The 26,040-nt window shown below is 36.7% G+C and overlaps 1 protein-coding gene across 4 annotated transcripts in view; it reads left to right on the top strand.

Annotated features, from left to right (window-relative positions):
• The window catches only part of LOC102597720 (ultraviolet-B receptor UVR8), a 33,480-nt gene extending 8,537 nt beyond the window's left edge, over positions 1-24,943 (top strand). For 2 of the 4 annotated variants that reach the window (XM_006345683.2, XM_015308044.1), the window contains exons 3-15: positions 2,788-2,866; positions 5,837-5,896; positions 13,177-13,278; positions 13,444-13,537; positions 13,875-13,917; positions 14,042-14,087; positions 14,167-14,219; positions 14,308-14,410; positions 18,273-18,327; positions 18,444-18,510; positions 18,957-18,993; positions 23,927-24,006; positions 24,556-24,943. In XM_006345683.2, coding sequence (XP_006345745.1) covers positions 2,788-2,866; positions 5,837-5,896; positions 13,177-13,278; positions 13,444-13,537; positions 13,875-13,917; positions 14,042-14,087; positions 14,167-14,219; positions 14,308-14,410; positions 18,273-18,327; positions 18,444-18,510; positions 18,957-18,993; positions 23,927-24,006; positions 24,556-24,675 — 939 coding nt within the window. In that variant the 3' untranslated portion in view covers positions 24,676-24,943. The remainder of the gene's footprint in view (positions 1-2,787; positions 2,867-5,836; positions 5,897-13,176; positions 13,279-13,443; positions 13,538-13,874; positions 13,918-14,041; positions 14,088-14,166; positions 14,220-14,307; positions 14,411-18,272; positions 18,328-18,443; positions 18,511-18,956; positions 18,994-23,926; positions 24,007-24,555) is intronic. The other 2 variants (XM_006345684.2, XM_006345685.2) reach the window with 2 other exon arrangements.
• Positions 24,944-26,040: the final 1,097 nt, after the last annotated feature.

The following is a 26,040-nucleotide window of genomic DNA, read 5'->3' as shown; positions in this document are numbered from 1 at the left end:
AAAAAGTAGTCACCGGAATGATGGCACGGTGCTACAAAGATTAAATATGAAAAAGTAGTCACCGGAATGATGGCACGGTGCTACAAAGATTAAATATGAAAAAGTAGTCACCGGAATGATGGCACGGTGACCCAACTTTTGCTAACATAATCATTGGCCGGACGGGCAGCATATATGGATCGCCCGCCAGCAGCGGAAGCTCTTTGATTGTTTACCAAGATCGAAGAGGCTCTGATACCATGTGAGAAATATTGAAAAAGAATATTATTGCATTGTTGTCGCGTTTACATTATTACATTGAGACCCTATTTATAGATCCTAGAATACAATCCTTTACCAAGTAGGATACTATTTAGTATTCCTATTTCTATTCCTATTCCTGTTCTAATAGAATTGTATAAACTTATTCCTATTCTAATAGGATTGTATAAACCTATTCCTATTCTAATAGGATTGTATAAACCTATTCCTATTCTAATAGGATTGTATAAACCTATTCCTATTCTAATAGGATTGTATAAACCTATTCCTATTCTAATAGGATTGTATAAACCTATTCCTATTCTAATAGGATTGTATAAACCTATTCCTATTCTAATAGGATTGTATAAACCTATTCCTATTCTAATAGGATTGTATAAACCTATTCCTATTCTAATAGGATTGTATAAACCTATTCCTATTCTAATAGGATTGTATAAACCTATTCCTATTCTAATAGGATTGTATAAACCTATTCCTATTCTAATAGGATTGTATAAACCTATTCCTATTCTAATAGGATTGTATAAACCTATTCCTATTCTAATAGGATTGTATAAACCTATTCCTATTCTAATAGGATTGTATAAACCTATTCCTATTCTAATAGGATTGTATAAACCTATTCCTATTCTAATAGGATTGTATAAACCTATTCCTATTCTAATAGGATTGTATAAACCTATTCCTATTCTAACACTCATCACATGCCAACTTCTGACCATTCAAGTGGTCTTTATAGCAAGTTATATCCACATCATTGATCTGTCACATTGTCCCATAAAATAGTCAGGCCTCCATTCCTCAGGTTCTGTGAAAGATTCTGATAGAATGACAAGATCTCTGATCTCAATGTTGATGTCATCCGGACCATCAAGTGTAGTCCCATTAACTTCATCTTCTCTATAGTGTTGCATCTTCTGTGTGAGGCGGCCATGTTTTGGAAACTCCCCCCCAAAAAAAAAAAAAAAAAAAAAAAAAAAAAAAAAAAAAAAAAAAAAAAAACCTCTAGATCTCTGCCTCTGTTTGATTTCTCCGTATTTGACAATGCTTTCCAACTCCATATTGATGTCGGCTTTGGATAAGAGTTCCTCTTTCATCAAGTAATCCAGTTTCAAGTATGCTATCCAAGTTTACTAATTCTCTTGGAGCGTTGTTTTCCTTTTGTCCAAGCTGCCATGACTTTAAACGCTCCATTCTTTCAATTTAACTTTGAGGGATTTCGTCTTTTTGGCCAAGAGAAAATCAGATCTTCCAGTAAGTCTTTTCTTTTATGACTGTGGTGTCTGGGCCAGCTTTTCACACCTCGACTAATTTCCCGGGATACCTGCCACCTCCCACTAGTAACTAGCAACTAGCAACAAGTACCAGGTAACTCTGTCTACCAAGGCTAGGACAGATGGGAAGAATCACCTAGCGTTTTTTTTTTGTCTCTGCTGAGTATTGAACCTGAGACCTCAAGAGTTCCTCCACTCCTTCAAAATATCAATAAAGCCATCAACTTCAAGCCACCAATTGTAGCATCAAGGGACCATGATCTAATTAGATTCTTCGTAAGATAGACTACTTTATACACTTAAGAATTCATCACCACATTTAGTTGAAAAAGGAATCTGTCACGTCTTGAAGCAGTCAAGTGATTTCTGCTCTTAAACCATGTGAAATTTTCACCTGAGGAGGATCAACAAGTTCAAGTTCTCTAATACAACCTGAAAATTCATTCATTGCTGCTGTATTACTGTTGTTCCAACATCGTTCAGAAGCACGTCTTGATATGTTAACTCCACAAAGTCACCCATTTCCCGGAACACAATTCTCTGATAGCTACAAGTTCCCACCCTAAATGGTTCCTTTTGTATCTTGTATTAGGTCATCAACATTTGTGAGGATTGGGAGGAAAAATTCACGGTGGTAGAAAATTCCCCAGTTTTAATGATCTCTCCTTTACATTTGCTTTTTTTTGATAAAAGTCTCCTTTACATTTGCTTTTGTCCCAAAGAAATAAGTTTCTTCCCCTTTCTTTGATCAAGTAAAAGTAATTTCATTCATAATCATGCCCGTGTTTATGGACATAAAACTGGCCGTATACAAGGAGTAAATACAAAAACATACTCTACAAACTTCACCCAATCTTCTATACAAGAAGGAATTCTATGGATACACCAGAAGAAAATAAGGGACCGAAGTTGTACCAGTTGCATCCAAACAGCAATAATCAACCCACTCTTGCTTATAGCCTTCTCCCCTAGACCAAGAATTTCATTTTTTATACTGTGAAATGCCAGAAAGTTTATTTGAATACATAGAAGTAGTTTCCAATGTTCAGTTGAACACCTTAACTATCCAAGTGGCCAGATAGACACCTCGTGTCATACTTATTCGAGATTATTTTGTCTCATAAGGCAAACCGATGAGCCCTAGTCTGTCACTTCCTACCATACTTATGTTTCTTAACTAATCAGTAGTCTCAGCCACGCAATGGAACTGCTGATTTAACTAAGTTGGCGTGGGATATTATTATTGCAGGAACCACTTGGAGTCGCTGGACTACCCAAAGAAATTGTAAAAGTTTCAGCTGGTTATCATCATTCTTCTGCTATATCAGGTTTATTATGATTGATTTTGATGGATCTTTTATACAGGTCTCTTATGGTTGATTTTGATGGATCTTTTATCTTGTATGCTATTAAATATAATTGGGTTTTACTAGTTCTGATCATCTGCATTTTCTCATTTATTGGGTTGTAGTTATCTGTTGCTGTTTGATGCTTCCGTTTTCATTTTCTGTTTAACTCTTGAATTAATTTTCTTCTGTTCATTTTGTTACTTGCTTCCTTGGTGTTAGAGGCTGCTGGGTCTTAGACTTGTATTCAATTGCATCATCCATCCACCGCTTCTATATTTAACTGCTTTTATCAAGAAATAGTTATTTAACTTATTGATAAGTTTTTTTTTTTTTCATTCTCAAAAAAAACTTATTGATAGTTTAGAAAGTATTGTTGATAGGTTACAAAGTTAAAAAGGCCTAAACAATTCATTTTAAGATTCTGAATGTTGTTCTGAGTCCCCTCAAAGCACCTTTTGTTCCTCTCAATCCAAATTGACCACCAAATGCATGCCGGGACGATCTTCCATCTTTCTTCCTTCTTGCTCACATTACCATCCATATTCTAGCATCTTAGAATGTCTGCAATGCTTCCAGGTTTCACCCAATGACCCAACTAATCCCTCAGACTGATGAACATCCTCCAAAGCTGGTCTGTCCATTTGCAGTGTAAAAAAAGATGGTTGATTGTCTCAGCTTGTTCCCCACATAAAAAACACCCAGCGGTTAGTTGGTGACTTTGTTCAGATTATCATGAGTTAACACTGCTTCTTTGCCAAAAGCCGGATGAACCGGTTAACTTTGTAGGGAATTTTTGGTTTCTATATCAACTTCCAAGGCCAATCTCTTTCCTTTACCACTCCTACATTTAGCTCCTTGTATGCAGATTTGACAGAAAAAATTCTCTTACTGTTTCTGTTCCATTCTAGTCTCCACTTCTTCAGTCAGATTGTTGAATCTTGCTACTGAGTTATAGAATTCTGTTATTCTCCTGATCTCCCAATCATTCAGATATCTCCTTAGAAATAGATTCCATCCTTGTCCAGTTCACATCATGGCAACTGTGGCTTGTTGTTGCTGGCTTAGAGTGTATAGCTCAGGATGTTGTTGTTTCATTGTTAAAAGCCCTGCCTATTTGTCTTGCCAAAAAGAGGTTTTCTTCCCATTTCCTATCCTCACCTTAGTTCTGATCTGCATCATTGGCCAAAGATTCCTAATAGCTCTTCAGACTGAACATCCATAGGGTGTTGTTAAGGGGTTTTGATTTAAAGTTTTATGAAGAATTGGTTATTACAGCAATTATGCCTCTGTCTCAAGATAGATGGCTAGCTATGACGAATTGGTTACAATTTTAGGTTTTGTTTTGGGAAATATATCTAACCCAAGTACAAATGTTTTTTGAAAAAGTGCCTTTTAGGAAATTGTAAGAAAACTCTGGAAGAAATATTTCCAGACCTGTTCAAACACCACCAAAGAGTGGTAGAAGAAACAGAGTCCTAAATCTAATAGCACAGCACCTTGACTTGTATGACTGTGGCATCCAGTATGTAAAACATTATACTTAGTTGTTACAAAGTATGACTGTGCATCTGCCAGACTCCACATCTGGGTACAAACTAGAAAAAGGAATTGCATGAGGACCATTAGGGCCCGTTTGGCCATGCAATATGGTATCATGATATGGAATCATGAGATGAAATTGAAGTTTTGTTTGGACATGCGATATGGAATTTTTGTGTTGTATATTTTCTCATAAACATAAAAAATCCCATAAGTTGTAAAAACTATTAAAATCGCCCCAATTGTTTATTCAATCTTATCAAATAAACAAAAAATTATAAAATCGCATAATAAATTATTACAAAACTATTTGTTCTCCACTTAAGTAATTGTTTCATCTAACTTTAATTTAATTTATAAAAATTGAACATAAATTGTAGTGTACTAGTCTTTAATATAATCCTCCCACATAGTACGGACAATTTCTTCACGTTGAACTTGCATTTCTCGGTCATGTGACCGAGAAGACAAACCAACATTGTTACTTTGAGCCATTTGTTGGTCAATATCATCCGCAACTATATTTTCATGCTCATAGACCATAAATATTTCATCACTTTAACAATCGGTTGGTGTGAGTTAAAGTGACTATATGTTGGTGAGAACAATAAATTTTATGTCGGTAATAATAAATTTTAAAAAGTAATGATGTGATTATAACTTTTATTTACATATGAAATAAATGATTAGTAGATATAAATGTGGGGTTGTTTTAACAAAATATAAACTCGTGGATCAATTTTTGTATTAAAATATCTCAAATCATGATATGGAATTCCCATATAATTCCATATCATGGTTTTTGGAGAATATGGAATCAAATCTCATGCTATGGAATCATGAGATGGAATCAGCGTAAAATCGCATGTCCAAATGCTGATTCCATCTCACGATACCATATCATGATATGGTATCGCATGGCCAAACGCCTACTTAGTGTACCTATGGTATATGGCTCCTATTTGGCAGGATGTTATAATAAAAAAAATAAGAAAAATAAGGTAGCTGGTATCAAACCTAACAACTCTATTCAAACAACATAAAAGAAAAATAGCAAACCTGTAAAGTTTAATGTTTGAATGAAGGCAATTCTCCCTCCACCAGAAGAAATGTGGACCCTTACCAAGACTGATGAGATATTTGTGTATAGTTTTGTTACATTGTTAACATATAGACCAATGAGGCAAGTGGTTTGCACTCGTCTGCCTTTTTATTTTCAATTGTTTAATTGTTTCCTTTTCTTTGTTTTATTTTTCAGTTACATTCTAGGTCATTTAGCAGTTTTAGTTTATAAGCATTCATTCTTTTTCCATAGCCTCTTCATTTCTTTTTCCCCTAATTTTTAGATAGATTGAATTATTTACATTTAAATAAGTCGGCTTCCTATAATAGTCTGCGATGTCATTGCAGTGGATGGAGAACTTTATATGTGGGGGAAGAACACAAATGGTCAGCTTGGCCTTGGAAAGAGTAATAGTACCTATGCTCTTGCATTATGTTCTTTTTGGCTTCTCCTTTTAACCATTTTCATTGCTGTTGTTACCCTAAAACGCACGCAAGTATACATGGCCGACAAGTAGCAAAGTAGTGAATCAAGTATTTTTTTTAGAAAGATGAATCAAGTATTGTTTCCATGAGGACTTGTGATTAAGATAGCGTTTGCTCATAGATTTTGTGAAACTTGAAAAAAGAAGAAGAGTTTTTGAAGTTGTGTTTGGACATGCATTTTATTTGGAAAAAAGTTGTAGTTGTGAGTGGAAGAAAAATTTCTCCCAAAACTTATCCAAAACACGAAATTTAAAAACTGATCAAGTTCCATGGACAAATATGTTTTCAAATATTTTTTGAAGAAAAGATTCCAAAATCTATGGCCAAACGAGAGCTAACTATATCACTAAATAAAACTTTTATAAATTATCGAGTCAAGAAAAGATTCAAAATGTTGTTTGACAAACTATTGCTACTAAATTAGCTAAAGATGGAAAATAATTGATCAACACATTTAGGGTGAGTTGGATTACAATGAGAGAAAATAATCTAGAGTTATGGGTTTTGTCTATCAATCCTGTTAAATTCTTCAATCAATTACTTACAATTTGGATTATTAATTGACAGGGTTAATTTTACTCACATAAAATCTATTAATTGCTGCTCACCTTATTCAATTTAACCTAATGCTTATTTTCTGTGGAATTAGAAGTAACAAGAACACATTAATTATTTCTGTAAAATACTTAAGCAAGCAGATTAAGTATATTTCTATCTTAATCGTGAATATGTTCTCTAATTCCCAAGTTCAAGAGCTTTCCCTATTTAATCTTGTTGCAATCAAGAATTCTCCTTTTCAAGTTCAATTCAAGATTCATTGATAGTATCTACTTGGTATGGAGAGCTAGTAAAGATGGAACCTTTTCAGTAGAAAAGTGTTGTAGTCTTCTAATGAAGCAGACAGGATACTGGGATACTAGTTGGCCATGGAAAGGGATTTAGAGAACTAACACTCCTATAAAGGTAGCTTGTTTTGGTTGGATTGCAGCATTGGGAGTCTGCCTTACTCAGGATAAGCTTTAGAATTTTTTCTTGCACCAAGTAATAGATGTTACTTATGTGAAGAAGAGTTGGACACTGAATCACCTTCTTATGCATTGCAGAATAGCTATACATTGTTCGGAATTTTTCTTCTGTATTTGGGGGATTTCTTTGATCATGCCTCAGAGTGTGAAGGAATTGTTGGAGAGTTGGCAGCACCAGAGAACGCACAAAGCTTTGTGCATATTCTGGACTATGGCTAGAAAGAAATAACGCTTGTTTTGATTGGCAAAAGGACCATATTTTAAGAGTTAAAATCAAGTGTTCACATAATTTGTTTTGTTGGTGTAAAAGTAGTTTCTTGAAAATATAGATCAATATTGGAGTTTCTGTAGTTGCGAGGAAGATGTTGTAATTGACTGTATGTATATTCCCAACAGTCTTTTCTAACTTTTGGTTTTAGTACCTTCTTGGTACTTAGTCAATAAACCTTTACCCTATAAAAAAAAGAAAAAAAAAAGAAATAGACATTGAAGAGATCGAGAGCTAATCTGTCTCTTCCTAAAGTGAGGTTATAGGACAAAACACATACTCCCTAAGACGAGATAGAAAAGAGAACAAAGGTGACTGAGGGTACACAATGGAGTGGAATTTGATTCTGAATGGTGGAGGAAGGCATATCCAGAAATGTGAGTACTGCGTCCCCAGAAATGCAGCGGGACATGTGCACATAAGGGTGCGAGCAATCTCAATAATATGCTTAATTTTTTCTCTGCTACCCCGTGGAATTATCATGTTACTTGTAGAGATATCTGGTTGCTTGCCGGATATTGAAGAGAGCCATTGTATTTTGCCTCGAATAAATAGTAACATTTGATTGATTGGGGTAACGGTGAATTTATTCTGAGCAACATGATCATTTTTGGAAGGTCAATCATGTAAAGAATATCACACATCACGAGTATAGCCCAACTTTTTACAAAGCTACAGCTTGTCTGGGTTTTTCTAGAACGACCATCATTCTGATTTTCAGTCCGAGACACTAGAATAGAAGAATCTACTATGCCACTATATGACTAGACAAAATATGTGGTGCAACATTTGTGCAGCTAGTCGTAATAACTGAGAGAACAGTTTGTCCATGATAGGAGCAATAGGGATAGCCAGAATTTGGTCATATGCACAGAGTCAAGTTTAGATGGAAGCACAACAAGTATCAAAAGGAAAAATATTTTCTAACGTTGCTCCAATTGTTTATTAATATTTGCAGCAGCAGGCATCAACTCATTGAAGTCTTCCTAAACTGCATGAACATGTCCAAGATAGGTAGACATATCAAAATCCTTCCTTTAAAGGTTTGTCAACCGAAAAGTCACATTATAAACACGAGAGGTGTCTTTTGTGTATAAACCACAAGCCTTTTTCCCAACTAGAAAGCAAGTCTGGAATGGACGAAATAGAGGCATCAACTTCGAATAAATATATATCCACAATAGGCTACATAATTCAGCATCAATCTTTTCCCATTCTCCCCTCATCCTTTTCATTAATATCCTTGGCTTGTTTGATTAAGTGATCTTGAGCACCTTTTCCCTTGTACCATAATTGAACAGAAGAAGACCTACACCACTAATCAAAGGTTTTGTGGTGATAGAGTGATTCGAGTTGCTTGAAACTATAGTTTTAGCAACAAAATATCTGATATGAAAGACATGAAGATGGTTTAAAAAGGAAAGTTCAACCAAATATCAAATTTATGTTGTAGATGTTACCAGAGTGCTAGCAGTGTAAAAAAATAGAGAAAAAATCTGTCTGAGTCAAAAAACCCTGAAACAATTGTCGTAATCTGGAAAAAAGTTATTAGAATGTGGTGGTATTTTGATGGATAGGCTTGGGCTGAGAGGCGAGTTGCTGAGATGAAAACTTCTCACTGGATAACTGCCTGGAAGGTCACTCACGCGTTGGCGTGGGGCTGGATCTCGTTGGATAATTCTTCCCTCTTGATGGTTTGTAGGAGGATAGATGGAGCGAGATTGACTGGGGTTTGATCGCACAAAGGTTCTGATCCTATTGGTGGTACTGTTTTATACAGTTCCCAGGGAAGCACTGAAGTCTTGGGAACATTGGTGTAGTTGCTTGGCAATATAATTTCTCTTTTACAATGATTATTTTCTCAAAAAAATGCTTTGATAACATGTGGGAAAGATGAGAAGGAAGAGAAAATGTTGCTTAATTATTCCTCAAATTATTGGGGTTTAAATAACTATGTTTATATGTCCTATGAAAGTAAAGAAAATTAACTATATAGTTACAAGGAGCAAATCAGGCTATCTACTTGTGGTGCAGAAGTGTCGCAAATTAGACATTTGAGGGCAATACTAACCATTTTTGAAGGCATATCAGGACTACATGTGAACTGGCAGAAGAGTTGTTTGTTCCCGGTTAATCAAGTAAATGACATGCAAGGCCTTGCCGACAACCTGAGCTGCCAAGTAGCTTCTCTTCCCACCAAATACCTGGGGATGCCCTTGGGCGCCAAGAACAAAAAATTGGAAGTATGGAGTGAAGTTCTGGAGAGAAGTGAAAGGAAGCTGACAAGGTGGAAGAGTCAATATATATCCCTGGGAGGTAGATTGACTCTCATAAAATCAGTTCTGGATGCACTTCCGACTTATATGCTAAGTCTTTTCCCACTACCAAAAAGTATTGGAAAGAAACTCAACAAGCTGAGAAGGGTCTTCCTCTGGCAAGGAAATAAAGAGAAGCAAGGATACAACCTGGTTAAATGGGAAGAGGTGACAATGAGCAAAGCACAAGGAGGTCTGGGCATTAAGAAATTGAGTACTCAGAACACCAGCCTGCTGCAAAAATGGTTGTGGAGATTCTGTTGTGAAGATATGGCATTATGGAGGAGGTTTATTGCAGAGAAATATGACCTACAAAGCAACTGGATAACTGAAGAGGTGAATGGCACTTTTGGGTGCTCTGTATGGAAAACCATCAGAAGGATGTGGCCTGATCTCAGTGCAAAGGTGACCTTCAGAGTGGGGAATGGTTTGAAGACCAGTTTCTGGAACGAGACCTGGTTAGGTGACGTAAATCTGAGGATACTTTTTCCCGATCTGTACATTATCAGTCTACAGCAGAATGACACTATAGCGCAAATGTGGACCCCTCAAGGTTGGGACCTTATGTTCAGAAGGGCTCTAAATGATTGGGAGGTTGGAAGAGTAGCAGACCTACTGCATGCTTTAAACTTGTTTCCAGGCACTGTCACAGAGCCGGACAAACCAGTTTGGAGACTGCATAGCAGAGGGGTTTTTACAGTTAAATCATGCTATTGGGAGAGGAATACCAATCATCTCCTGACAACAGTTTGGCCTTGGAAATTAATCTGGAAAATTAAGGTTCCTTTAAAAGTTGCATGTTTCACTTGGTTGGTAATTAGAAGAGCTTGTCTCACCCATGAAGTGCTACAAAGAAGAGGTATACAGATCTGTTCAAAGTGCTACATGTGCGGACAGAAGGCTGAAGTAAATGGTCATTTGTTTTTGCATTGCAAGATAGCTACAGATCTGTGGAACATGTTCGTTTGTATACTCAGGGTTAACTGGACAATGCCCAGAACCACTTTTGAGGTCCTAACACACTGGCAAGGAATCGGAAAGAGAGGATCAAATAAAGATTGGTGGAAAAATATCCCTGCTTGCATATGGTGGACACTATGGAAGGAAAGGAATGGGAGATGTTTTGAAGGAAAGGTTAGCAGCCCAGAGGAGATCAAGATGAAATGCCTTAGTCTTTTGTATTTTTGGTGTAAGCAAAATTTAGTGGGGGAAGTAGATAGCCTTGTGGAGTTTAAAAGCCAATTGTAAAGTTAGTTTTGTCTTTTTGGATTTGAGTATGATGGCACCCCCTGGGGGTTTGTAAATCCCACCTCATCGATTTTGATGAGGTCTTTGTGTGAATACAAAGTTACCTATTTCAAAAAAAAAAAAACATAATTTTTTTTTTGAAACTGGTAACTTTATGTTCTAACATAATTACAAGGAGAAAATCATATCTAATATGTTAGAATAGGAATAATTTTATGTAATCATACTTTAGAATAGGAATAGGAATAAGAATAGGAATAGGAATAGGAATTGGAATCCTAGTTGGAAAAGGAGTCTATTGTAGTGTCTATCAATAGGATCGCAATGTAATAATGTAGATACACAATTCAATAATGTTCTTTTCCTATATTTCTCACATGGTATCTGAGCAATTGTGAGAAAATAATCAATGAACATCATACAGCGAAATCAGTGGCCACTGTGCAGTTTTCTGGTGACCTAAATTGCTGTCCAAGTGAATCAAATTTTCTGTCAGCAGTTTTCTTTTTCCAGTGGGGTCACCTCTTCATCCCAAGGCTGACCATATAATTTTTCCTGATTCCGACCAGCTTTTTGGCGATCAGATCTTTTTTTTTTCGGCAGTCAGATCTATTTCTGGCAGTCAGATTCTGGCCCAAATTTATTTATTTATGTTTGTGAAAAAAAATAAAATTCTAATTTCACAATATGTCGTTCGGGATTGATATTCTTGGCTCCAAAAATATAGGAAGTTCAAGCCCTATGATCACCTCAAACTATTTAGCTTGGGCTTCCTCAGTTGAGTTGTGGTGCAAGGGTCAAGGTGTCCAAGACCACTTAACGAACAATGCTTGTGTGGTAGATGAAAAGGCAAAGGCTAGTGAGCAAGATGCCAAGGCCAAAGCACAATGGGAGAAGGCTGATGCTCAATTATGTAGTCTCTTATGGCGATCTATTGATTCCAAGTTGATGCCCTTGTTTCGCCCATTCCAGACATGTTATTCAGTTTGGGAAAAGGCCCGTGTTTTATACGCTAATGACATATCTCGATTCTATGATGTGATATCTCGAATGACCACTTAAAGAACCAAGAATCCGATATGTCTACTTACTTAGGACAGGTACAAGCAGTCATGGAGGAATTTGAAACGTTAATGCCAGTCATTGCGAACGTGGATAAACAACAAGAGCACAAACATACATTGTTTCTAGTTCTTATACTTGTTGGGCTTCCTACTGTCCATGATTTTGTGCGAGATCAAATTTTAGCCAGTGCTACAGATCCTACAATTGATGAATTATCCTCTCGTCTACTTCGTCTTGCCGCGCCTCCCAGTCACAAAGTAGTTTCATCACCCACCATTGACTCCTCTATTCTCGCATCTCAAACTATAGAAAAACCGAACATATCAATCTATGGAGAATCAACGAGGAGGAGGTCGTTTTGGAAAACCTCGATCCAAGTGTAGTTATTGTCATAAGCTTGGACGCACTCGTAACATATGTTATATTTTGCATGGTCCGCCACCTGGTTATGATCCTACTGCTCTAAAGGAATATAATGAGTTCCTTCAAACTCACGCAAGTAAGTAGACATTTCCACAGGTAGCATTTGTCTAAGTTGCTCGGACTCTTCACTTTTGGTGCCGCACCCGTGTCGACACGATATGAGTGTGGGTGTGGGATCCGTGCCTGATTCGGTCAACCGATTTTGGGTACTTTGACCAAAATCGATGGGGAAAGTCTGGACAATTTTAATGATTTCTTAAATCAATACAAAAGCTAAGGTGAAATTGAAGGAAATGGAATACCTTTTATATAAAATTTCTATGTCACTCCTTTACCTTTGATCCCGCTTCCGGGATTCTCCTCATGTTCTATGCATAATCTCATCATTTATTTTTTATAACTCTATTTTTAGATATTTTAATTATTTTTAGGTGAATCTCCACACCCTTATCCATACATGGATCCATATCCTTGAATCTTAAAAATTAGATCATGAAGGATCCGACCTTCAGATCCACACGCGTATTAGACACCCGAGTCCCAGCAACTTAGGCATATGTTGCTAATTTATTTACACTAATTCTATAATATTCACTGGATTTTAACAGAAGTGCGAAACCAAAAAAAATGCAAAAATGCGAATAAGCTGACGAAAGAAAGGAGAATATATTAATGACTGAAATTAGAAGTAATGAGTTATTAACTGACCAAATATAACAAAAAAATTCAAATAGCGTATCAAAATCAGATAAAGCAAAAAGATAGTCCACTATAGCATCTTTTAGTTGACTTGGGTTTAAGGATACCACTAACTACCATAAATTCTTAAAGCACTCAATTTTGTACAATCACCTGCAGAAGCTGCTACGGTGCTGTCTATACCGAATAAAGTTGAATGCTTGAATGGAGTCACAATCAAAATCATTTCCCTAGGTTTCGAACACTCAATTGCTGTAACAGGTATGTGATGTTATTTGTTAAATGCTTCTTTGCATGATAAAAAAACCATGATCAAACATGTTATTCCACTATTATGCTTGTTAAGGAAAAAAGAGCTATGTTTTGCTCGCAGCCTGAATGACCATTGTCTTCATGTCATCACTATATTATCTTTTTTCTGGCCAGATAAAGGTGAGACTTTGAGTTGGGGTGGGGGACAATCAGGAAGACTTGGTCATGGACATCAATCAGGCATTTTTGGACTCATAAAAAGTGACAGGTTAAGTAGATGGTTGATGATCCTCCGCATTTTGCATGAATTGATTTTTTCTTTCCAGTATTATGAATTATTAACAACATTATTCTTACTCTTGTTTGATGATTTACTCTTGTCCAAAATAAATTACAAATTGAGTTATTTTGATGAATAAATGGGTCTCCTCATATTAATGGATAACAGAGGATGCTATCAGTGGTAGCGAACTCTTCTACATTATTATGTACTTTGCATCTATTCAAGTGTTTCTAGTGAATAACCAATTGGATATTGTTGGTAATATTAGCTGTTATTTCTTCTTTCCTTTAAACAATTGATCTTTTCTTGCCTTTGAAAACAGTGAATACACACCACGACTTATTAAGGAACTTGAGGGGTTGAAGGTACTGTTATCTGCGACGTCTTCAAGTTTCAATTATAGATTTCTCTCTTCAGGATGTCAAGAGTTTATAATACATGCTTCATGGCTGCTGGTTCATTTTGACAATTCTAGTTATGTGTAAATAGGTTAAGAATGCTTCTGCTGGAATGTTGCATTCCGTCAGCATCAGCGGTAACTCATTGAAATTTGCAGAAAGCACTTTGATGTTAAAGAAAGGCCTCAAATTTTATTTTTTATCCTTTTTTTCAAGCCACAGAGAATGGATCTGTACATATTTTTGGCGAAAGAGCAAATAAGAAATTGGTAAATATCTATATACTAGCATCATGCAACTTTTTTTTTTTTTTTTAAATTTACATTGAATGACGTCCACTTCTATTAAAAAATTTAGGGCTTTAGTGAAGCATCAAATAGTTCGCTACCATCTATGGTAGATGGACTTCCATATTCTGAAAAGGCTGCATGTGGAGGTTATCATACCTGTGTTATTACAGGTAATTTATCGGGTTCAAAATTCTCCACTTGATTTCTATCTTTGAGCAGCAACAAACTGAGTATTTGTCCTAAACTTTGAAGATATGATCTATATTTTTTGAAAGAAGTACTTGTGATTATTGTCATATTTAAACTAAGTTGGCATAATTGATAGGTTTATCTAGTCTCACACACAATTTTTATGCAAACATTCCCACTTTTTTTCATGCCCCAAACCCTTGTTGGGATGGACCGGCATCCAGTGCCTTACTTTGACTGAGCGAACCAACCTTACCTGACTAATGAATGTGATTCATGCATGAGCAGAAGTATATATCTTTTCATAAAATTTTTTCTTTTCATAAAACACTCATCTTTCATAAAACCTTTAACCTTCAAGCATCTCCATTAAACCTTCATTGGGACTTTGTCATATGCTTTTTCTAGGTCTATGAACACCATGTGGAGGTCCTTTTTTCCCTATACTTCTCCAATAGTCTCCTAACAAGATGGATGACTTCAGTAGTTGATAGCGCTGGCATAAATCTGCATTGGTTCTCGAAAATACACACAACCCTCCTCACCCTCAACTCCATCACCCTTTCCTAAACTTTCATTTATACCCCTATTCTCATTGCAACTCTAAATGTCATCCTTGTTCTTGTACAACAAAATCATTTTACTCCACCTCCACTCCGCCCAACATTTTTGCCATCTTAAAAATGACATTAAGCAATCTAGTCAGCCACTCCATACCTGCCCAGCCTGTACTCTGCCAAAATTCCACAGAGATCTCATCCGGCCCTGTCACTCTTCCACTATGCATCTTACTAGTAATTCCTTTAACTCCACATTTATACACCTGCAATACCCAAAATCACGATGCCTCTGAGAGTGCTCCAACTCCCTCCAACACGATGCGTATATCCCTCCATTCATTCAAGAATTTATGCAAGTAGGACAGCCATCTCCGTATACTAATAAGCGTCTCCTCCACAGGTACTTTGCCGTGTTCGTCCTTGATGCACTTCACTTGATCCAAGTCGCAGGCCCTCCTTTCTCTTGCCTTGGCTAGCTTGTACAACTTCTTATCTCTGCCTTTACCCTCTAATTCTTTGTACAAGCATTCAAAAGCTGCCGTTTTTGCCACTGTAACTGCCATCTTAGCCTCTTTCCTCGCCATTTTATACCTTTCCCTATCTGTTGCTTTTCCTACTCGTCGTTACTATCCACCAGCTTTGCTTACACCACCTTTTTTCCCTCCTATTTCCTTTGAACTTCTCCATTTAATTACCAATCCCCACGATGTTCACTCAACCTACCTCTCGAGACTCCAACACCTCTATAGCTGCTTCCATAATACAACTAGCAGTCCTATCCCACATACTGTTTGCATCTCCATTACTCCCCCAAGCCTCCGTATCCATCAACTTTGCCCCCACCTCCAGAGCATTGGCCATAGTCAAGCTACCCCATTTGATCCTTGGCCACCCAGCCACAACCCTCTTCTTCCTCTTATTCATGATCTCCAAATCCATCGTCATGAGCTTATGTTGGGTCATAAGATTCTCACTTGGGATAACCTTGCAGTCTTTACAGTGACTTTTTTCTTTCTTTCTAAGGAGAAAATAGTCAATCTACGTCTTAACCACCATAGTACGGAAGTGATCAATAGTAGGCAATTAAGTAATACTATAAATCCCACAATAATGCATAGAAGGCCAACTTTAGTAGGTTGTATCTGTTAGGGTGAACAAGGTAAAACTTGGAGATAGTAACCTACATGTCTTGCCTATGAACAAGGTAAAACTTGGAGATAGTAACCTACATGTCTTGCCTATGAACAAGGTAAAACTTGGAGATAGTAACCTACATGTCTTACCTATGAATGTTTAAGCAGTTTAGAGCAATTATTTTTTTAAGTGGCATTAAACACGAGCAACTATTGATTTTGTCAAAAAAATATAAGCAATTATTGAACACAATCCAGACTCGAGAGCTATTGGAACTGTGTGTTTTCTGCATGCCTGAGTAAAGGTAAGAAATTGATTGAGTACTGCTTTTAAGTTTGAATGTAAAGGTGGTTGAGCTATGTTGGGTTGTCTTATAAGATTTTCGCTATGTAGGAACCATTAGATTTCTAAAGAGAGAATCAAATTTTCTGTCCATGATATATGCCAAGTGTATGTATAACACAATTACAATCCAAGAACTTCTTCATCCTAGTCAAACATACTCCCTCTGTCCCAGTTTATGGCATGGTGTTTGACTGGGCATGGCGTTAAAGAATGTTTGGAAGACTTTTGAAACTTGTGGTAAAAAACAAGCCATAGATATTTGTGTGGCTATAAATCAATGTCTTTAAGGTAAAGGGGGAAGTTTGAAGTTAATTTTTTTTAAATGTCAGTTTTGTAGGACTGACTAAAAATGAAAGAGTGTCACATAAATTGCGGCAGAGTATGTAACTATGGGCTTTCAATTTACTGAATATTTTATAAGTTAATGGAAGAATATTATTAGTATTCTTACGATGTAGCTGCAATTTTCCTTCATGCCACCTTAGTTTCTTTGGTTTTCCTAATGGTTTCTTCTAGATAAAAGCATCCAGAAAATGATGTCTAAAACAAGTAAAACAATTGATTATATATGGAGGACTGAGGAGGGATTCTCTCTCTCTCTCTAGTAGATTGTACTGCCTGACTTTAAGTCCTTGCAAGGCACAAGGATAGTTAACTCAAGTGCAGCTGTGCTGTGTCATGACTTCATTTAGTTTAACCGAGCAATAGAAGCAGTTGAATAGCTTCTCATCTGAATAATAGTAGGGATCAATTAGATGGTACACCAAATGGTAAAACCTAAAGTTGGACATTTCAAGAGTATGTTCTGCTTTTTTCAGGGGATTCAACTTTAATTTACTTGGTTTAGATGGTTCAAGGCTTTCGTATTTCCAATGAACAATTGCATGGAGCTAATCCTTGTATATTTCTTTTTACGATGATGTACGAGCAAACTTGTGTGCACCTCTATTAATCCACCGGGTACCTGCTACCTCTCACCAGCACAGGTATCGGCCAACTCTACCCACCAAGACTAAGAAAACTAGAATGGCTTGTATCTTCCTTTGCTCCTATGGACATACCCAAGCAGAACGTTACAATATTCGTTTTGCCTTAGTTTTAAACTCTATCCTTTACCTTGCAAGGATGTTATTTTGAGTATATTGTCAGGAGAGTGTTGAATGCTCTACCTTCTTCTTATGAAATACAACGGAAGAAAGGGCACAAAGCTGTAGTCAAATTATGATGCTCTGAAAGGGACCCAAATGTAGCTTTGTTTTTTTTTTATAGTTATACTGAATTATAAGATCTTTCATGTTTTAAAGGATAAGTTGTTCACATTTGTTTTGCTTAAGTATCCTGCGTTGGTTGAGGGAAGGAGTCGTTGTTCCCTTAAATGGTACTGATAATTCTCATTTTATGAACTAGCGTTTGGGATTTAGGCCCAAGATTCATTTTCTTAACATAGTATCAAAGTAAGATCCATCCTTATTCTTGGTTACCTGACGTTGGGCCTTCATGTTATGGTCCAAGTACCATATGTCCAGTCATGTGCATGGGCATGCAGGGGGTGTTAAATATCTCACATTGATGGAGCGAATAGGTTGTTTCCTTACATGGTATTCGGTAATCCTCACTTCATGTGCTTAACTTTTGTGGTTGAGTTAGGCCCAATATGAAGTTTATTAACATTTTCTTAATGTGTGTCCTCAAATGAGGCGATTTGAATATATGTTATTTCATGAGATCAAGTGCATTGTTTGGAACTAAGGGCTAATTTCTTTGTAAGCTTTAGCTTTTGTATTTACTTAGTTTTTGTTCATAGGTGGTGGAGAACTGTACGTGTGGGGTACCAATGAAAATGGGTGTCTTGGTATTGGGTACTCTTTTTGCATTGCTTCATAGTTGAATTTTTTGGATGGTCAAGTCATCCTTAAGGACTCTTTTTTTCATTAAAAAAAATTTGTGATGTACTTTTGGTGTTTGCTTATGTCAGATCTACAGATGTCGCTCATTTACCTGAAAGAGTTGAAGGACCATTTTTGAGGCATTCAGTTTCTGAGGTTTGTTTCTCCATGTTGAATCTCTTTCCAATTTTTTAGTCAATGCATTGCTTTGGCTACCTATTCCAATCAAGATTCAAGTGTGTAATAGAGGTACATAAAGTAGGTAAAGAAAAGGATACATGTGTAATTGAGAAGACCATTTATTGAGAAAATGCATACTAGTATGTATGTGCTATTAACTAGTGGACACCAAGGTTATGCATATGAGTTTTGATGTGAAGAAATGCCTGGACAGAATTCTGTTGTGAATGGGTGTCATGTATCTTGTGCCAGAAAAACTTTCAGGATATATTGGTGTTCTGCATGTTTCAAGAGGATATAACTACTAATACTAATAGTATTGCTTGCAAACAAAGGTGTACTCTACCTGATACTCTATCAGAGGGGTTGATTGGTTTGAAAAGATTATGAAAGTCATAAATCTTACTTTGTTGTCTTGACAGGTATCCTGTGGTTGGAAGCATACAGCAGCAATTTCTGGTACAAAAATCATAGTAAATTTAAATTACATGTGTTATTTTATATAGATGCTAACAAATGTCTTTGTGCTTGTTCCCCGTCTTGAAACCTATTGATGTTAATGTTGCATTCTCCCTGCTCTTCCACTCAACCAACAATTCTTTTCTGCTGCTTATAATATGAATTTTCTGAATTGTGTTACAAACAGATATAAAGATTCCTCTTTTAGTCTAGCACCTCAACAACAACAACATACCTAATGAAATCCCACAAGTGAGGTCTGGGGAGGGTAAAATGTATGCAGACCTTACCACTACCTCGTGAAGGTAGAGAGGCTGTTTCCGAAGGACCCTCGGCTCAAGTGAAACAAATCCCGGTACAAAAGGAAGGAGCCCAAGAAATTCTGCAATTACCCTAGATCTTTTATCTCAAATTTTTGTTCTAACAACTTCTTAATCGGATCATCTCCTGTCATTACTATGTCGTCAACGTAAACGATGAGAAGAGTGAATTTACCTCTTTTGATGTCTTATGAAGAGGGTGTGATCAGCATTTCTTTGTTGGTAACCTAAAAAGATCATGGCTTCAGAGTGTCTGTCAAACCAAGCTCTAGGGGATTGCTTCAGTACAAGGTTCTTCAATTGCACATTTTCCCCCAACTTTGTTCAAGGAACAGATCTACTAAATCTTTGATTCCAGTTAGTAAGAGGGATCTTGAACTAAGAAATAGATCCTAGAAGCTAAAAGAGGCTTATCAAATTCACTCCATATAATACACCTCTTCTTCCAAGTCTCCACAAAAAAATGCATTCTTCACATCCAACTGTCGGAAGTCCCAACCAAAATTAGCTGTACATGACAAAAGAATTTTGATCTTGTTCATCTTTGCAACAGGGGAAAACGTCTCATGATAATCAACTCCATAAGTTTGTGTGAATCCTTAAACACCAATAGTGCTTTGAATATTTCAACCTACCCATCAACTTTATATTTCACTATGAAAGCTCTTTTGCAACCAATTAACTTTTTTGTCTCGTGGTGAAGTGACAAGTTTCCAAGTCCCATTTCTTCAGTCATAGCTTGCTACTATTTAGGATCTGCAAAAGCTTTCCTCTAATTCTGGCTAATAGACAAGGCAAAGGCTCTATAGGAAGGAGACACATTTAGATAAAAAGATGTTTTGTACAAGATCTGACTTCTTTTCTATGAGTAATATAAATATCATAACTCATTAGGAAAAGTAGTTAACTCAACGGTAGAGGAGGATTCAGCTTCGGCAGACAACATAATAGCCTATTCTGCTGTATTTTTCCTTGTTAAGTTATCTAATCATGTTTATTCAAATGCCCAACAGTCTCCTCTGATTTTTTTCTCCAACTACTTTTTCAATTACAATAAAAAAAAATATTATTCCTATAATTCCTAGAATTACATTGTATTATTCCTACAATTACAATCGTCTTTGCAGCCACTCTTGATCTTCCTGGGAGATTCTAGGACAGTTTAGCAATCTCAAAAGAAGGCCTCCAGTCTTCTGATTCAGAGTATAGGTTCTTGCAGAACTCAATCATGCTCACTTTGATTTGGTCTGGGTCTTTGATTTCCTCCCCCCTAATTACCAGTTTGTCAATAACATTATATCTCTTGTGTGCCGTTGCCATCCTTTGGAAATAAATTGTGTTGTTATAACCCTGTTTTAGCCATAGAACTCTAGAGTTTTGTCTTCATCTAGCTTCCTCATTTTTTGCCAATTTTTCGAGCTCAACCAAGACAGTTTCTCTAACCATCATTTCGTCTTCATTTAGAGCTCTTGTGTCTTGAACCAAATCAATATCAGCCAACTTAGCTAAAAGGTTTCTCTTCTTAGTGTCCAGTTCCCACATGCTAATTTGCTCCGGTCTATGATTTTTTTCTTCAGCATCCTTAACTTCAAACTAAAAACATAGTCAAGGCATCCTATCACTTCAAATTCATTCCAGCATTTATGCACTAGTTCCCGAAAACCGTCTATCTCGAGCCACCAATTTTCAAACTTGAAGTAGGATCTCTGTTTTAACCAGTCACCACATTGCAGCAAAATAAGACAGTGGTCCGAAGTCACTCTAGGCATAACCATTTGTTTAGCGTTCTTGAAGAACTCCTCCCATTCTATAGAGTAGAGGAATCTGTCTAATCTAGTAGCACTATGGTGGTTTGGCCCTCGGAACCAGGTGAAATTCTCCCTACACAAATAAGGATCATGCAATTTCATCTCATCAATCCACTTGGAGAAATCGGCCATCACATTAGTGATTCTGCTACAACCTTTCCTTTCTGCCATGGTTCTGACAGTGTTGAAGTCCATGTCACCCAAGGCCCTTCACAAAGTTCTTTTACTGCTTCCACCTCTTCCCAGCACTCTAGCTTCTCACTTCTGATGTGAGGTGCATAAACACCGGTAAGAAACCAGCTAAAAGAATCCTGCATTGCTTCAAATTTATAGGTAATTGAAAATTGTCCCACCTTCACTAGGCTACCTTTCCATTTATCTGCAATCCCACAAAATTAGGATACCCCCCCCTTACTTCCATCGACTTCCATATACCCACATCACATCCACCTGCTGGGCCATAGTTTCATGTTTGGCAAGACTATCCATTTCCTTATTCACCTTTGTTTCTTGAAGGCAGTAAACATCTACCTTCCACTTGAGCATAGCACACTCCTAACAAGATTTCTTGTGGAAATATTGTTAATCCCCCTTATATTCCATGAGAGTAATTTTACCTTCATTTGAAAGCCAAATTTAAGACTCTCTCCCTTTTGTCCTAGATCCCTCCACTTGCTGATTAAGACAGGATTGCAAATTTTTTAGCTCATATTTTCCGATTCCCTGTTTTTGGGCGTGACAATTGAGTTGTCTGATCTCTTGTTCTCTAGTGCTGCTTTCTTTCATCTATAGGGATTGTGTTTCATCCTTAAAACCTTCGAAAGTCACCCCGTAAGTGGCACTGAGTTCCATGATATGAGCATTAATCCATTGCGATGCCTCACCCCCTTCGTCTTGTTGGATCCCAGACATATTCGTAGATACTGGTTCAACATCGTGAATTTGTTGTATTTGCAAGCTCTGTTCAACATCAACATTTTTCGGCAGCTTCGAGCTTTCCCCTACCTCTTGTAATTGGTTTCCTAGGTTGCTATCAACTCTATTTTGGACTGTTCAAGTCTGTTGCTTGTCGAAGTCCTCTCTCTGCTCAGAATTTGATGTTGGCTCAATTCTGTTCTCCATTGACGACGATTTCCAAGCACTGAAAGCTTCGAGAAATTGTGTCGCTAATATTTTAAGGCTGGTCAAGCTCTCCTTTGTCTCTTCACTTAAGTTCTCGTGCCCATCCATGCTTTCCCCTTAAGCTGAGAGGTCATATCCATACCACCTTTAAAATTGGGGCCCAAGTTTATTTTTAGGCCATGATCCAAAGTTTCTTGGCCTACAGTTAGGATTGGACTTTTAGGTCCTCCCGCACTTGTATATCCGTGGCTGGTCAGCTACGACTGACTTATCCTTGGACAGAGTGCAGTTCCTCTCACAAAGCTTTGGCATAAAGCTTATGGACCGCTGTGGAATATCCACTTTCAGAGGAGCTTTTTGGATCTGATCTTCTCTGGCGGCCACCCTTGCCGGACTTTCGGTCCAAATCTGCAGAGTGTACCGGAGACTGCCATCATCGATCGTGACCTCTCTAGGTACATTAGAGCCATTTCCTTCAACCTTGATTCTCACCCATTTAAGATGGTTCTGTAACTGCGTTTCTTCCTCTGTTTCGGTCCAACCTCCACAAATATCTCCGATGGCTTTGAAAGTACTTTGCGACCAGAACTGAAGGGGCAAACCCCCGATCCTGATCCATGTTGTTCTAGCACTTTCTGTTGCCGACGATGTACATATCTTTGGGTTCCACCATTGAAATAACACAGGAGAATTTCTTGCTGACTTCCTCGGTTTTCTGTTGTTTCTGTGTTCTGTATTCCTCTACCCTGATTATGGCATGTTTGTGGGCTGGAAAATTCTTACGCTTCTGCCTAGTTGTAGAAGTGCCATTTTACGGTTTTACCTCTCCAGTTTTCAATATTTAGTAATTCATTTGTTGTCAACAACGGCTTGGTTCTATTTGTTTTGGCATTTGAATGATAACATTTTGAGAAGGGTTAAACACATACTTAAACCGTTTTTTGAGTTTTATAGCTGAACTATTGAGAATGTGAGTTTTCTATCTGTACTATCATCCAATGGTTAGCGAAACACACTTAGATGCTGATTAGACCAAATGTTTGTCTACAAACGCTTTTAGGTGCGTCTGGCCATATAATCTTCGTTAACCTTACATATATAACGACTCTACTAGTTGACACACTAATTTTTTTTTTATATGTTTTCTAATTGATTTCTTTAAAACCATAAAGTCTCCACTTCCAAGTTGGAGATATCGACGCCACGGCTGAGACAAGACCATGGCTAAGAAGGTGGAGAAGAAGATGTCGGATGTTGTAATGGAGAATAAATTAATTTATACGGTGATAATTTTAACCTTTAACCTTAACTTTTAAATTAATATTAATTTATTTAACTTTTCCACAATGGAATTGTTTTTCTACGTGGCAGATTTTTTAAATAAAAGAGAGTAGTATACACACCATCAGAAATTAGTGAATGCGTTTCGCCAACCATTGCGTGAGTTTAGGTAGGAAACTCACTCTCAAAACATTGTGATAGTTTAGATGTGAAACTCACTCTCAATAGTTCATGTATGAAACTCAAAACATTGTGATAGTTTAGATGTGTTTTTGACCCTTAACTCTAACATTTTCACATAAGATGATTGAGTTATTTGGTTTGCTCTAACATTTTCACATAAGATGATTGAGTTATTTGGCTTACTTATGCTTAGCAATAACCTCAACGTTTGTCCTTAAGGAGGCAATGTTTACACTTGGGGATGGGGAGGCTCCCATGGGACATTTTCTGTAGACGGACATTCTTCTGGCGGACAACTGGTTTGTTCCCTTAGACTTCAAATGCAACTGTTATGTTTTTATGGACTTTCAAATGATTTTTATTAAATAAATATTAGAACTTAAAGGTTCAATAGACTTATCTTGTTAATAGTAAGTTTAAACTAGTCAAGATATGAAGAACTGTGAGTGCTACACGGTAAAAACTAAAAAGTTACTTTAGTTTTAAATCAGTTGCTCAAATGTCACATCTTCAAAAATGGTTCAAAGACCTTGCTAAATTTTTTCTTCTTTCTTCATTTGTATCTGGCTTTCTTATCTTGTTGCTTCGTGGCAACGTTTTTAATCACTCTCTTTCATCTTATTGACCAGCAGAGTCTTGTTTGATAAGTCAGAACATTTTCACGAGAGTGTATACTTTTACTCGGTTTATATCTTTGTCCATTTTCCCGGCCCCCTCATTTCCACTATTTTGTTTTTCCTATTTGACTGTAGCAATATCTAGTTTAGAGCTTTAAGTGATCTTTTCTGTTGGTTTACACTGGAGTGTCGGTTGCTTCAACTTGCCTAATACAAGGTGGGTTTGTGCAGGGTCAAGGAAATGATGTTGATTACATTAAGCCTACAAAAATCAACTTTCCTAGACACGTAAAAGCATTGCAAGTATCCTGTGGGTTTAATCATACAGGTGCTATATTTGAATACAGCTAGTTGGAAAATCAGTCTCGTTGTTTCTTGTCGCGACGGCAATATAATCTGCTTCTTACGGAAGGTTTGCAATCAATTTCACATATATAAGCAGTCTGTTATTGCAGCTATACACACCACCATGCATGATTATAGGATCTTTTTTTCCCCTTGAAGTTTGTCTCCTCTTAACGATTTGAATGTAATCTTTATACTAGACCTGTTTATACCCAGTTTGTACCTTATAAATACAAGCTTGTATCAAATAAAATACTGAAAAGGATTAAAAATGTCCTTAATGTATTATAAAATGGTTCAAAAATGTCCTACTACCTATTGAATCAAAATGGCCTTTATTAACAGCAAAATGACTTAACAATGGTGACATGATTTTTTATTTTACCCATTTCAAAGATCTGATCCAGTTTTTTTTTTTAAAATTCAAGATTCATAAATGAAATGAAACCGATGACTTAATACAGATGAAAATATTGAGATATATCTAAATTTCTGTTTCGTAATACATAAACCTCGAAAAAGCGATGTCTCCTTTTATGCGTTTGTCACAAATGGACTCGTGAAATTTGTGTAACCCTGTTCGCTAGTGATATTGTCCATTGCACAACTTTAAAATGCATCGCTTGTGGGTAAGACTTGCTTACTTATACCCCTAACATCTCTCATTTTTTTGCCGATCATATCCTAAGCTGTGGTATCACACTATATTACCAAAAAATTCATTGACTAACACACGGGAAAAACTAAAAAAACATCTAATTCCTAGTGAGAGGCCGCTAAATGTTAAAAAAATGGTGTAGATCATGACAAGGTTATACATATTGCTCTCCCAAGTCATTACAAAGGGTTTTGTAAATGTTTTGCAAAAGTGTCAGAAAACCATATAATAAAAAAATTCATCGACTAACACATGGAAAATTGAGAAAATCACCTAATTCTTGTTGAGTGGCTGTTAAATGCTAAAAGAATGGTGTGGATCATGGTGAGATTATATGTACCGCTCCCTTAGGTCATTATGAGGATTCTGTAAAGGTTTTGCAAAAAAAAAACGTGTCTAAAAATTATTTCACTAAAAAATTGATTGACTAACACATGAAAAATTCAGAAAATCACATAATTTCTATTGAATGGCCTCGAAATGCTAAAAAATGGTGTGGATCATGGTAAGCCTATATGTACTTCCCCAAGTCATTACAGAAGGTCCTGTAAAGGTTTTGCAATTTTTTTTCTCAAAAACCATATCACCGAAAAATAAATTATCTTAACACATGAGAAATTGTGAAAATTGAGTGGTTCTTAAATGCTAACAAAATGACATGGACCATGGTAACAGGTCATTACAAAGGGTCTTGTAAAAGTACTACAAAAAGT

This window comes from Solanum tuberosum, unplaced genomic scaffold, assembly GCF_000226075.1.
Source record: "Solanum tuberosum cultivar DM 1-3 516 R44 unplaced genomic scaffold, SolTub_3.0 scf00072, whole genome shotgun sequence".
In the NCBI taxonomy this organism is placed as follows: Eukaryota; Viridiplantae; Streptophyta; class Magnoliopsida; order Solanales; family Solanaceae; genus Solanum; species Solanum tuberosum.
Note: the sequence above shows the minus strand (reverse complement) of the source record. Positions and strands in the feature narration are given on the sequence as shown.